The 13,666-nt window shown below is 41.1% G+C and overlaps 1 protein-coding gene across 1 annotated transcript; it reads right to left on the bottom strand.

Moving 5' to 3' along the window:
• Positions 1-714: 714 nt before the first annotated feature.
• Positions 715-13,039, bottom strand: LOC115046120 (sodium-coupled neutral amino acid transporter 3-like). Its single transcript, XM_029506267.1, has 16 exons — positions 12,876-13,039; positions 9,304-9,416; positions 9,139-9,205; positions 8,636-8,751; positions 7,106-7,179; positions 6,855-6,947; positions 6,650-6,731; positions 5,295-5,377; positions 5,041-5,099; positions 3,820-3,936; positions 3,517-3,596; positions 3,010-3,110; positions 2,754-2,878; positions 1,867-2,011; positions 1,560-1,663; positions 715-1,485 (listed from the first exon to the last, which is right to left on the bottom strand). The coding sequence occupies exons 2-16, from the start codon at positions 9,360-9,362 to the stop codon at positions 1,381-1,383; spliced, it is 1,410 nt and encodes a 469-aa protein (XP_029362127.1). The 5' UTR covers positions 9,363-9,416; positions 12,876-13,039; the 3' UTR covers positions 715-1,380.
• Between the last annotated feature and the right edge of the window lie 627 nt (positions 13,040-13,666).

The raw sequence follows: 13,666 nt of genomic DNA, 5'->3' as shown, positions 1-13,666 counted from the left end.
CAGCCCAATATTCATTTTTCTTCACTTTCTGTAAAGTCATTCAAAAAATCATACATTTTCTTCATGTTTTGCTTTAGATTATAATGTGCAGGGTTCTCAATGCATGGAAATAAAAACTATTTTAAGGATTTTGAGCTTTACTCGTTTTTAAACACCCATTCATCTGCCAAGAATGGTTGGGTTGAGAGAGGAGAGGAAGGACGGGAGGGAGAGAGCGAGAACAATAGCAGGAGGAGAGAAGATTACAGGAAAACATCTTTGACATACTTTGTAAGCACATATGAGCGTTTGTTTTTTTTTTTTTTGTTTGTTTTTTTAACTTTTACCTGTGAGGCACTTTATGTTGCTTGCTTGCTTGCATGAAAAGTGCTAAACATATAAAGTTTTTGATGTGATATGAGTTTATCCTGTAGTAGTGCCCAGAAGTCCAAGGTGTCAGTTTGCTGTCACCTCAGTAGTCAAAAAGGCAAACTGTACTGAAAGTATACCTGCCACTACCACCAACATTACAATAACAGCAGGCAAACTTATTGTGAAACGTTAACATCCCAGAGAAAATAAGATTTTATTTAATGCAAGTGAAACAATGTATTTTCTAGGTCATTTCTAAATCCTAGATATGAATTTGTAATTATTGGCATGAACATTAAAAAAACATAATAATAATTCAAAAGTTTGGCGCATTTGTCACCGCTGAAAGAAAATGGACAGATATCATCCTTAGCAATTTTTATTGAGCAATATCCATTTACTATACTTTATGTTACACATGAATTACACCTAATTAATACACTGGTATGTAAATATAATGTCAGATTTTGACGGTTTAAGGATTTTTTTTCAGTTATGTCAAATACTGTCTTTAGAATTAGGTTTAAACTGAAGTTGTCATCCCGTTTGTCTCTCTGTGCAGATAAAATAATTTGATGATGATGACAAACAATAGGACATCTTTTCGTTTCAGTCAAGCAGGACCAGCAAATAATTTTACTCCATCAAAATTTGTTGGCAATGAAAGTGATGTTTCTTCAATTTAGACATTTGCTCAATTAGCATCTAATATTGTATTTACACCACATTATCTCCTGTTAAGGAAAATGGCTTTGAGTTGTTGAGGGACTTCTAGGATATACATTTTCATCAGTTCCTCATGTAGAAATGAGCAGTACCACCTGTGATAGGTGATGGCGGTCTAAGTCAACGTGGATGACAGGACTGGTCTCCTCTCCACACTGTGGTGGACTGGACTGTCCATGTAACTAATGACAGTCCCAACAAAGCCCTGAGCCTTCCAGCTGTAGGTTGAAACATACTTTCTTTCCAGAGTACTGGAGGAGGTGCAGCTGAGGGCTGCTGCTGCTGTTGGGCTTTGGGTGCACGTTAATGGCCACCAAGACTGCGCTTGTCTCCATTCGTCCAGTCAAGTATGATGAACGTCAGGCTCATGATCATGAAGAGGAAACCCACTGTGGCGAAACAAGCAGCCTGAAAAGCCAAAGATTTGTCACTAAACGAGTTTCTCCAGTCCTCAGAAAGTTTCCACTGAGAGCTGAACCCACCTGGATCTTTGGTCTGGAGTTCATGGGCTCCTCGTCGGTGGGGATGATGCGGATATAGAACAGTCCAGGAAGGATAAAGATCAGACTAGGAGCAGTCGTTGCACCTGAACACATAGAGGAAGTTCAATAAATCACCGCATCCTAAATACCTGTTGAGACAGAATTTTTACCTGGAAAAATCTTCCACATAACATTTCATGTAGAAATTTTCATTCAATAATAAAACACAAAACATTAAAATAAGATTTCATCATTGGGATGTTTCTATTTACAAGCATCCCCGAGCTGAACTTGTAAGTCAACTCACCAGTTATGCCAAAGATGTCTCTAATGTTGGGAACCAGGATGACCAGCAGGTTGACTGCAAACAGCAGACACACAGCGATGCTGATGTGACGGAGCCAGTGGAAGGGCTTTCCTGGAAAAAGCAGCTGCAGCAGAGCCCGGCGGATCTGACAGATCAGACCAAAGATATTAGATCACCTCAAAAACATATCAGCTATGTCCAAACAAATGATGAACATTAATGCATCAAAAAGACATAATTCTGTATTTTTTCCTACGACTGCAGGCATTTTATTGTTTTTGCAGATGCTTTATCTATGACATTTTTAAATAAAGTTTGACCCTTTCAACACTGACCACACCCTTTGTTTTTGCCACGACTGACGTCCAGGGATTTCCTCCCTGCCCTCTCTCCCTGTTCCTGTCTCTCTGTGGTGCAGATCCAATGCACAGACTGCAGCACTGGTAATACACCTGAACCTCATCCCATCAGCTGCAGTATTTCTACCTGGCTCGTCAGATCGTCTGGTTAACGTGGCAGTCCACTACAGTGCTGGCTCCCACATCTCCTGAGCTGACTCTTGAATACACTTTGATTGTTGTTGCCTCTGCTTCTCTTCCTGCTTCAGAAAGCCGCCTGGATCACCAGCACAGCCTGTCTGCTTTCCCTGGATCTGCCCCCAACTTCCCTCCTGGTCTTCCTCTCTGTCTCCGCTCCAGCGACCTCCAGACCCTTCCTTCCTTGCCTCCTGCTACCGCCTGCCTGCTGCTGCCTTCCTTGTGTTTGTGTTTGTGTTTGGAAGTTGATTAAAATGTGCCAATCTGTTTCATTTAGTACACACGCGCATTGAGTGTCATTGTCAGAGTATGTCAGCTAGCTGTGTGTGCGTGTCCTCAATGTGTCCTCACAGGAAACAAGACCACAGGTACAGTCAGGGTGACGGCCACCAGGACAGCCAATCGGACACACAGGATCAGAGTGTCCAGGAGATCCACCTTACTGTAGGTGTGGAGCAGCTCTGCTTCGGTGTTGTCTGGAGATACACACACACAAACGGCACAAACTCTAAGCAACCATTTCAGTGTCACTGAATTGAGAAAGCTTTCCATGTTTTGCGGCTCTAAAGCTGCAAAAAAAAAAAAAAAAAGTAGATAAAGTTCTCACCATAGAAAGTCAGATATCCAAAAATGGCAGTAAGGAAGTACATGACAAACATGCCCAAGATGGAGACATTGCCAATATTCTGCATCCTTCTCTTGGTCGGGCTTCAGGGGAATAAATGTGAATCAGCAATAGAGGGCACGCCATCAGAAGACCAAAAAAGAGGGGCGGGGCTATCGTTAGTCAAATTTCAGGATAGCTTGAAGTTAACCATGGCAATATATTCATGTGAAACAATGTGCATTAACTAAATACAGTTTTTAAAATACTCCTACTGAACTGATCCTTCATCTGTCTGACTTTTTATCAATGTCACCACTGTCAAAGAACTTGTAATAGCTGACAGAATGGTGTATATGGTAAATCTGATTAATTCTTTGATTGTGAGTTTTAGGAAAAGAACACATTTAGATTTAATCAAAAAAACCAGAAAAGGAACTGTAAAAAATATAAATAAATAAATGGTGTATATTTTCACATGCTGTGGAAGTGCGGGATAATGCGTCTTACTTGCTGAGCTCAGTGTAAATGGGAAGCACTTCGGGGTGACATACGAATGCGAATGCCAGGATGGGGATGGTGTACACCGTCTGCAAACCAAGTCAGAGAGGTTGTTTTCCAGGAAGTATACATACTCTGAGCTCATCCAGCCATGTGCCAGCCATGTAACCTGATCCCCCCACAAATTGTTGCTGACCACGTGCACACATGCTGAGAGCACAGTAGAGTCTTCTGAACAGACGCCATCATGAATGAACAGATAGCATTCAAACACTTATTGACTATTTGAGTTTGCTGAAGTTCGTCTCTGACCTCCTGGTTGACGGTGAAGAATTTGGCAGTACACGTGTCCTCTTGGATAGCTGTGTTCATGGAGTAGTTGCCAAAAACTTCCAGAGGACAGGCAATGTTGAATTTCTTGTAGATAACCTGTTTGTGAAATGGAATAAGAGTTTGAAGAGTTTCAACAAAACTGCATAGCTTTGGCCCTTTATAGAGCCTTTCAAAATAGACATCATCATTAGGCATCGGACGTCTCTGTATCGAGGTAATTTAGGATTGCCCCTCGTAGCCACTGCATAACTTCCGAGGGTCACACAGGGCGCTGGGGCAGCTGGCGAAGGTAACTCACCCCTGTCAATCTGGCTGAAGCCGGAAGGAGTTAAACATGATACACAGAGAATAAACTGAAAGCTGCTATTGCTAACAGAATCTTACGATTTCATTCAAGTTTCGTATCATTTGGATTTAGCTGAACAGGAAAGCGGTGACGAGAAGCATGTTATTTCTTTGCTTTTGTTCTTCCTGAGATTTTTAGTAAGCAGGTGTTCCGATTAAAAATATAACTGTATGAATATGAATATGAGACCATGTCTTCTACACATTACATTTCAACAGCAAATGTGTTCATAATTTGCCATATGGCAAGTTTGAATGTATAGATACTGAATGAATGGGTGCAAGTTTCACTGGCACCATTTTTGTGTTGTGCTAACACCTCATACAATACAACACAACATCGACCTCCTATATGCAGAATTTTCCGATGGTGGATTTCACTATGAGGCTGCTCATATTCTGTCTATCTGCAAAAAAAAAAAAAAAAAAAGGAGTGTATTTTTAGATAGGATAGGAGGTTTTGTGTTTTGGCCATCCACATGTTATTAAACTCTGAGTTTCTCTTCAGACATAAGAGGCAGAAACCTGGAGTAAATGCCACAGGCCACATCCACTGTCGTTTACAGTTCGTGGTTCTCACTTTCAGAGTTCTTTGTTCAAATATTATTTAACAGTTCAGTGACTTCAGAGACAACCTGAAGTCTCAGCTCTGGATGCCAGCGTGGTTTCTGTCCACAGACGTGGACAGTTATCAAGATAACCGCTGTTGCTCATGCGCAGGCACTCTGGTGTAGCTTTATGTCGTTTCCTGTTAATAAATAAATCACCACTGTGGCTTAGTGGTGATTCATTCAGATGTGCAAATCACACACGTCATTCATAGTCTGTGAAGTTATGTGTTACCCACAGACTCACCGCAGCAAGGAAGAAGACCATGCATGAAAGAGAGAATCCACTGGTGTATCCAAGATACCCTGCGGAGCACAAGGAAACACATGCTTTTTGTTACTCCGTGTTGTGACATCTCACTGCACTCTTTTGAATAATGTATTAGAACCAGTATTTAGCCTCTGCATCAAATTCTGTTTCATTCCATCAAAGTGAAGGAACTTCTCCCTTGAAAGACTGAAACACTTGATGGCCTTGTTCTACACAAACAGATGACATACCCAGGTGTTTCATCAGGGCCAGTGGGAGGATAATGCAGACAGTGACGATGATGATGAGGTAGTTTCCATTCATGTACCACCCTCTATGCGCGAAGCAAAAGACACACGCGTGCACAAAATAAATTGTACTCAAAAACAGCGTAAACACAAGTTTGAAAGAACAAAAGTTATGTCTGTTCCAACGTAAAATTACCATTTTTCCATTTGTGTGAAAGTAAGTCATTTATGTTCACTTACTGGCCACTTAATTAGGCTTACTTTACATAACTGCTTAACTTCTTTGTGGCATAGATTCATTTAGGGGCAATTAGGGGCTGGAAACATTCTTTAGAAAATTTGGTAGCATCGGGCAGCTGCAGATTTGTTGGCTGCACATTCATGACGCAAATCTACCAATCAATCACACGGCTAAGGTGCTCTCTGGGCTTGAAGTGTGGTGCCTTTGAGGGTTAGGGTTAGGGTTAGGTAAAATACTCCCCCTACTCATACGCTGCTTTCCAAAATGCATCGAGTTGCTGACATGTGACTGTTCAGATGTTTGCGTTAAAGAGCGGTTGAACTGATGGACCTAATGAAGTGGCCTGTGGAAGTATCGTCATGTGATTCCTACGAAAAAGATTTAAACTAGATTTTAAAAATTGCCGCCCAACACCTGCTGCTGCAATAGTTATTATTAGTTAGAGTGTGAGAGCCCTATTGCATTTTGCCCATGTTGCACACACGTGTGGCAACTTGCATCATCTCCTATTACTGCAGCAGACATCGAACACGCTTGCTCAGTGACAGGAAATGGAACGAAGAGGGTGGCTGGCCGGGAGACTTCTCTGCCCAGAACATTTTTGCCCACATGGCACCCTAACTCAGATATTGGATTACCCTAACCCCTTTACCAAATATTAACAGCATGTATTTGCCATTCAGTTGATAATATATGTGAACTGGCTGTGTCACGAGAGCACCAAATGCAGATTAATCAAAATTACAAGGTTTAAGGTTGTTTACCGTCATTTTCATGGTTGCGCATGGAACGAAATTTGGACTCAATCAGGTCAGCCAATGCATGATAAAAAAAGTAGTGTATTAAATAAGCTATAATTAGTCTTATGCTAAGGCAGTGTGTGGACAGCCACGCAGCTCATAAACAATTCATGATTTCTTCCTGTTTGAATATAATAAAAAAAAAAAAAAACAACTGTTGAAACTGTGATATTTAGCTTTTGGAAAAGAAAAATCCCTATATATATATTTATTTGTTTGTTTTTTGGGGACAGATTAACCCCCCTTCTTCTTAATGAACACACATGATGAAGCTGATATAAAATTTGATGTATTATTTTGATATAAGCAGTGCTCACTCAGAGTTGGATGTCTGGCCAAGGAAGGCTTGAATGACCAGTGGTAACTCATATTTCACAATGAAAATGTAACTGGACATGGCTGCAGGAGAGGGAAACATGAACAAAGAGTGTTTAGTAACAGCAATGTCTTGTCATTTATTCCACCTACTCATATGACATGTACATTTAAAATAACACACCTATCAATGTACCAGTGTCTTACCTCCAATGTTATGTAACGTTATGATGATACCTGCCAGAATCTTCCCAGGCTGACCAAACGCTCTGAAGCCCAGCTGCTCATAAGCACGAATACCTGGAAAGAAGTAGCAGGACCATGTGAAGACACTGTAGACATTCAGGCGCCTTCACAGAGGTGCTAGCTGAGTCAGCCTTATATAAGTGGAAAAACAAAGAAACTGGCTTCATGAAACTAAACTTTTCTGGCATTTTCTAAATGTGATGAAGCCTTACCCACGACTCCAGCACTGCGTAGTAAAAGATGGATGGAGTAACAGGATAGAGAAGCAATACATGTCAACAGGATTCTGTAAAACAGAAAAGGTCATCACGATCATCCAACTAGACCAGTGAGCGGTGATAGCTATCATGTCTATGGGGTCATCAGGTGGGAACCTCCTTTCACCGGTGTTTCGTCTAGTTAGGCCCACAACACCTCCAGAAGGCTAGACCGTGAACACTGGCGTCCCAGAGTCACCCCCCTAATGCCAGCCATCACCACTCCTCCACTCCAAATTAAAAATTGTAATTATTATTTTTTTCTTTTGACGAAAGTGCCATTTAACTTTAGTCATATTTAATCATTTGAAATACTTACACTTTTGTCTCGCTTTAGCTGATTAAATACCGTAATGATTTTAGTCTGAAAAAAACTATGGTATATTAAAATGACTAAAGTAAACTAAAGGTTTACTTTAAGTGCGATGCAGGATGTAAAACATTTCTCTTGCATCACCACTCACTGGGAACATCTATTAACCCGTACAAACAAGCATCACCTACTACCAACAGCCGCCGTGGCTAACCGCTAACTCTTCATCCTTGTGCAACTGATCCAAACAGCAGTCTCTTCTGCAAACTTAACTCTGCGTGTGTTGTTGTTTTATTCCTCCTCCTGCCTGTCGGTCTCAGAAGGTGTCATCCACCACGTCCTGTCAAGCTTCCTACTGACAGGATTTTGCTTACTGGGCCTAATATTTTACAACTGTATTTATTTGTCGTCTCTCCTCTTTCTGTGTCACGTGTGTTCTTCCTCCCTTCAGTCTCAGATTGTCAGATTGTCTCAACAGTGTGAGAGGTCCAGATGTTGTCCTTGTGGAGGTTTCTCCTGTTTATGAGTTTTTGTCTTTTGTCTTTTGACCAGTGAGTTTTGCTCATTGATTCTGATACAGATGCATGATCGTTCAACTTCTTGTGTACCAAACCGTTGGTGTAAATTAAAGGACACTAAACTTTTTGCCTGTGTCAAGTCTGCTCTGTGAGCCCAATCTGTCTGGGACCTGACAAGAGCCAAGTATTCCTGTTTTATTTTTGAATGGCCTATTATTTCCACCCTATATGTATATGTAGGAAAGGGTTAGGGTTAGGGTGACATTCTGCACGTGGCATAATACGATTGGGTATACATAAGAAATTCATAATATTCAGAAGAAAACATGAAAACCTCAAATCCACAATTATTATTAATCACACATAAGTTATTTTGGATCATTAATGCAACGACTACAATCAATTTGACCATCTGAGCATCAACTAGGGGAATTAAAAACTTGCTGTTGTAACACTTGGAGACATTTTCCTTCCATTTGAGTGAGATGTGACATGATGTGGTGCGAGTGGTCAGATGTTGTGTAATATTTACCTTCGCTCCTCTGTACTGTCTGTTTGTCTACTGACGGTCTTTTTCAGGGAAACACTCAGGTCGAGAATGTGTGCGTGGATGTGAGTGTTGTACTCTGTACCAAAGTGCACGTCTATACTCACAAAAAGAGAATGATGCCGGTGTTTGACATGGCGTATGATAGGCCAAGAATGCCACTGCCCATGATGGCGTTGCTCAGGTTGAACACAGACATCCCAAAGGAGGTTTTGCCTTCAAACTGAAAATGACATAAAATAATAATTGTTTTACATTAGACTTCGTGACATTTCATCAGGACTCAACATGCAACACCTTCCACCATCTTCCTCGCAGTATATAAATAAATAAAATGCCACTATTTTACCAAGACATTTGTGTTTTTGGGAATAAATTGATGTTCCAGTCATTGGTGGTATCAGATGTATCAATATTTTGGACTATTTGAATCCAACACCAAAAAAGTTGTGCAGAAAATACAAATGACAGCGACATGGTGAAAATAACATCTGAGCAATTCATTTGACACTAAGACAGATTTAAAATGGATAATCTAAACAGAGACTGATGCATCATAGCAGCAACGGCAGCCAACAGGCAGGAGGAGCACCATGAACTTGATACTTACATCTGTGAACTGAGGTCTCTTCGATCCATCACTTTGCTGCAGAAACTTTTCTTTCTCAGGTTGGGACCTTTAACGTCCATCACAAAAAAACAAATGAAATTAAATCTAAAACTTTAAAATATTCATTTTATTGATTGAACTGTCTAAGGCACACAGGAGGCGTACCCTTCTTCCATTGCAGCATCATGGTGGGGGTTACCGTTGGACAGCTTCTGCAGTTCCATACTTCAGTTACTGCTGGTTCATTCACTTCTTCCAGATGGAAAACTTCAAAAAATCTGAAAAAAACAGAAGAAATTTACATGCAACTTCTATCCTTTTCATATATTGATGATATGTTGATTGACTGATCGAAAGACACTGAGCCTAAAGTCAGTCAACAGTATCTACAATATTTAAAGGAAAATAGTTTTAAATAAATACACAGAAGCAGTGCGACTGTTGGGGAGATGGAAAAGGTCATGGACAGCCATGTGAGGTGTGGTTTAGGCCACAGGATGGTGGAAGCCTGCTCTCTCTTACCTGCTCTGATTTTAGCAATAATTTAGGTGTTTCTCACAGAAATTTATTAAACATCCATTAAGTCTTTGAAAGCAGATGACTCGTCTTTAAGTGCTCATAAAACCTGATGTCATTGTAGCCAAACTCAGCATCTCTAAGGCGATATTACACGCACGGTCATAAACTTTGTCTTTGCACACATAGTCACCACCTTTCTTCTTTTTGTTGAGGCCATTAAGCCTCCATAGCTCCGTTGGACAAAATAATTGAGCCTCATCTGGCTCAAAGAAAGTGAGACCACTTCTTCAGTATCTGCTGATTATCTCATTGTCCCTCAGGTTTTCTCTGACATCCCCACTTCCCTTCCTCTATATCTCTGTGCCTTTAGGTTGGAGGCGCAAACTCATCGTGACCTCAGCTCACCTGCTTTCTCAGCATACCTGTGTCAGATCTACTCGTCAGCTCCTGCTGACCTGCTCATATTCACTATCTCTAAGTCAGATTGCACCATCTGCTTAATGCTGTTTTGTCTCCACTCCTCAGTAATTCCTGTGCTCTCCTGTGGTCTGGTTACATTTTACTTGTGCATATGCCAAACCTCAACATAAACCTGAAACATCCATTCGCCCGCCTGCTCCTGCCTCTCACTCACCCTTTCGGGTCGAGTCAAAATGTCACAGTCACAAATCAGACCCTCTCTGTGTTCAGAGGAGGTTTAGCACACCAGCTTCTCTTGGGAGTCTTCTTCAACATCCCGGACCACAGAGTAACACAGTGACAACGAATAACGGACTGAACAACACAGTGATGCAGTGAGTTGTTACACAGTAGGTAACAGTAACACAGTGCGCAACGTTAACAACAGCGTGTAACACAGTAAGTAACAATTGTGCGGCTGTTTGGGTTTTAATTATGTAAATAGAGCATGAATGGTTGTTTATCTCTATATTTCAGGCTTGCTATAGTCTTTCGGCCTGTCCAGGTTTACCCCACTCTTGCCCAATATCCGATAAGACTGGCTCCAGCCCTCTAGCCTCCAGGTCCCACACTGTCCCCCACCCCAAAAATATTTCAGAGCAAACACTCTGACGTTAAGACAGTGGACTTTCCTACAGTTAATTACTTGGTACAATGTTGTCTGCTTGTAATAATACACTTGGACAGAACTGTAACAAAGACTATTAAAATTACATTTTGTATTAATAGGGGACATGCCTGTGTAGATGGGAGACGAGAACTCAAACAACATAGTCTGTTTCCCTGCAGGCCTCTCAAAGGGACTGATAACAGCTGAGTGCGACCTCGCTTTTCAAACAGCGCTGAGCTGGATCCTCTTACCTTCACAGTTTGTACACTGGTTATCACATGGACTCTATTTGTAAATAGAGTCCATACTCTCTGACAGGCAAAATATCTCCATGTTGTTATTCATATTAAAAGAAGTTAGACATTAGTCTTATGCCGGAAATGGGTACTTACTTGGGTACTACTTCTGTCTATTTCAAGGGTTGGGTGAAGCTGTGTGGGTTTAATGAGAGTCTTCTTATCGTCTGGTTCCTTCAAATGTCAACGGTTTTAACCTGGAGCTGAATTCTACACAGGGGTCTTATCCTTTCCACAACAAAGAAAACAGCTGATTCTCATCAGGAAAATGCTAAAAAAAATATATAAAAAAAATTCACCTTTCTCAGATTGTTTCTTTGAGAGCGGAGGAGGCAGGCATTCAAATCCTGAGAGACTAAAGTTCTTTATCTGATCCAGCTACTGAACTGAAGACCACCAAGGTGGAGAAATAGAATCTGAAACATTTGTCATGTTCAAATACAACGTCTGTCAGAGAGACACGGCACAATGGGTATTTCTGCGTCTCAAGGTAATGATGCTGTATTTCTGTTTTAATGAGTATTGGATATCTCGATAGTGGTTCCCTTTGGCTCACTTGACACTATTTATCTTACTGTGATGCATAGACACCCGCCCAACCTCTGCACCAATCAGGCACCGGAGTTTGTTGCCAAATGTTTTCGTCCAAAATCCCATTTACAGCTGTAAACAGCGTCTGATCTGCTGCATGTGCTGCCAATCTCCGAAAATCAATACTCATGTTTTTGCTAACACAAGAAAGACCAAATTATTTAACTTTCCTATTTGTGACAAATTACACTCATACAATGATGGCTGCAAGGGCACAACTCTCTCTCTCTCACTCATACTATGAGTACTTACAATGAAATAAAAAAAAAAACATAACATGACCAAATACACAAGCATGCTGCAAATCTGCCACATAAACAAATACACAACAGGGTGTAAATGCCTACAACTCCTTCAAACACGCTGCGAATACTCACTACACAGTCGAATACATAAACTTGGGGCACGAATCATAGGTGTTAAAGGAAATGTTTACCTGTTGGTATGCCGAGAATATTTTAGAAACCAACAGCTATAAAAATCTTCATCATAATCTCTAGCACTTGCTGGATGTTGTGTATTTGGTTGTGTTTTTTTCAGTTGCAGTGTTTTGAGCTAGCAGGGCCACCATAACTTTACCCAGTGTAGTGGACACAGAAACCAGGTGGCATAAAACAGTTTAGTTAGTTACAGGTGTAGTTGGAGAAATGGTTTAGAAACTGTTGTTTCTAAACTAGAGTGAAATGTTATGAACATGAAAACAACATAACGCAGGAGGGACAGCTACCCTGGCTCAGTCTAAACCTCCAACATAGACCTTCTACAACTCTGAGCGTACATAATACCTCACGTGTCTTGCTTTCGTTTTACATCATGATTTGTGGGTTATCATTTAAAAAGTCAATTGTTGAAAAGTGTAGCAAAATAAAGGATGAAAGAGTGAAAGTAATGGTGAGATGCATACAAATAAATGTAAATATAACAATAATAAGTTAGAAACCACACTTAGTTAATAGAGTGAAACTAAGTTATAATGTCAAGAATCATGCTCAAGCTAAGTTATATTGAATTAAGTTACTTTGAATAAATTCATAATAAAAAATAAAGGCAGCAATTGATCAAATTTGGAGCACAACTAAATTGTATTACCTGTCCTACAGCTAGCTTTTATCATTCTGATCAAATTTTCAGACAAAAGCACCAGTTGGTGTCTGTGAGAAAGCTCTCATGGTCCTTCAGGTTTCCTGACTGGACCCTTGCAAGCGGTCAAAACATGTGGCAGTGTAGTAACTCCAACCCAGGCTGGTGGACAGAGGACTTACTTCTACAAACGGGCCCAGGAGAATCTCTGTAGCAGAGGGAGACCTTGTGTAGTGAAGTCCTAGGTCGGAGATTGCAGAGTTTGGGTTGTGAGATGATAACACTGTCCTGTTTTTGCAACCCACCGGAGAAAGACAGTGTCTCAGGGAGAGGTTAGGGAGAGGGGAGCAAATGTGTCAGCAAGCAGTGGAGAGGGAGGGCTGCTCAAAGTTATGGTTTCGAGTTTCTTGTGATGTCACATGTGGTGGCACTCCTCTTCCTTTAAAAAAAAAAAAAAAAAAAGAAGGGGGAGAAAAAGAAAACACGTTAAGAGTGACTTTCTCTCAGAGCTCTCCGTTGATGGATTGCTCTGTGGGGAGTTCACTGGTCTGCTCATACATACTGGCCCTCTTCAACTGTTTCCACTCCGTGCCTCTGAGTTTTCGTAACTGCAGAAATATGGTGAGGTGGGCAGCACGAGATTGCATAAGAGCCTGGCCGCTGCTGCTGCTTGTGTCTCTGTGGCAGAATCAAACTAGAAAAATCCAGCTCTGTATAATCAATCAGGAAACTTTCCAAGGAAAGGTAAATATATCGAGCAAAAGTGTCCGAGGTGACCTAAGTCCTGCAGCTGAGCGCAGCTGTGCTGAACCAACAGCTGGTCCAGGACACACACTTTCCCACTGTCATTTCAGATTCCACTCTGTCACACCTGAGTGTGTATGAGTGTCAGGACGTTTGGCTGCCCTGACATTGTTCTGGCAATGTTCATCTGTCTGACAGTATCTGTCATTATTTACCTGTCCGATTGCTC

Source organism: Echeneis naucrates, chromosome 7 (assembly GCF_900963305.1).
Source record: "Echeneis naucrates chromosome 7, fEcheNa1.1, whole genome shotgun sequence".
Taxonomy (NCBI): domain Eukaryota; kingdom Metazoa; phylum Chordata; class Actinopteri; order Carangiformes; family Echeneidae; genus Echeneis; species Echeneis naucrates.
This window is presented reverse-complemented; position numbering and strand designations above follow the sequence as displayed.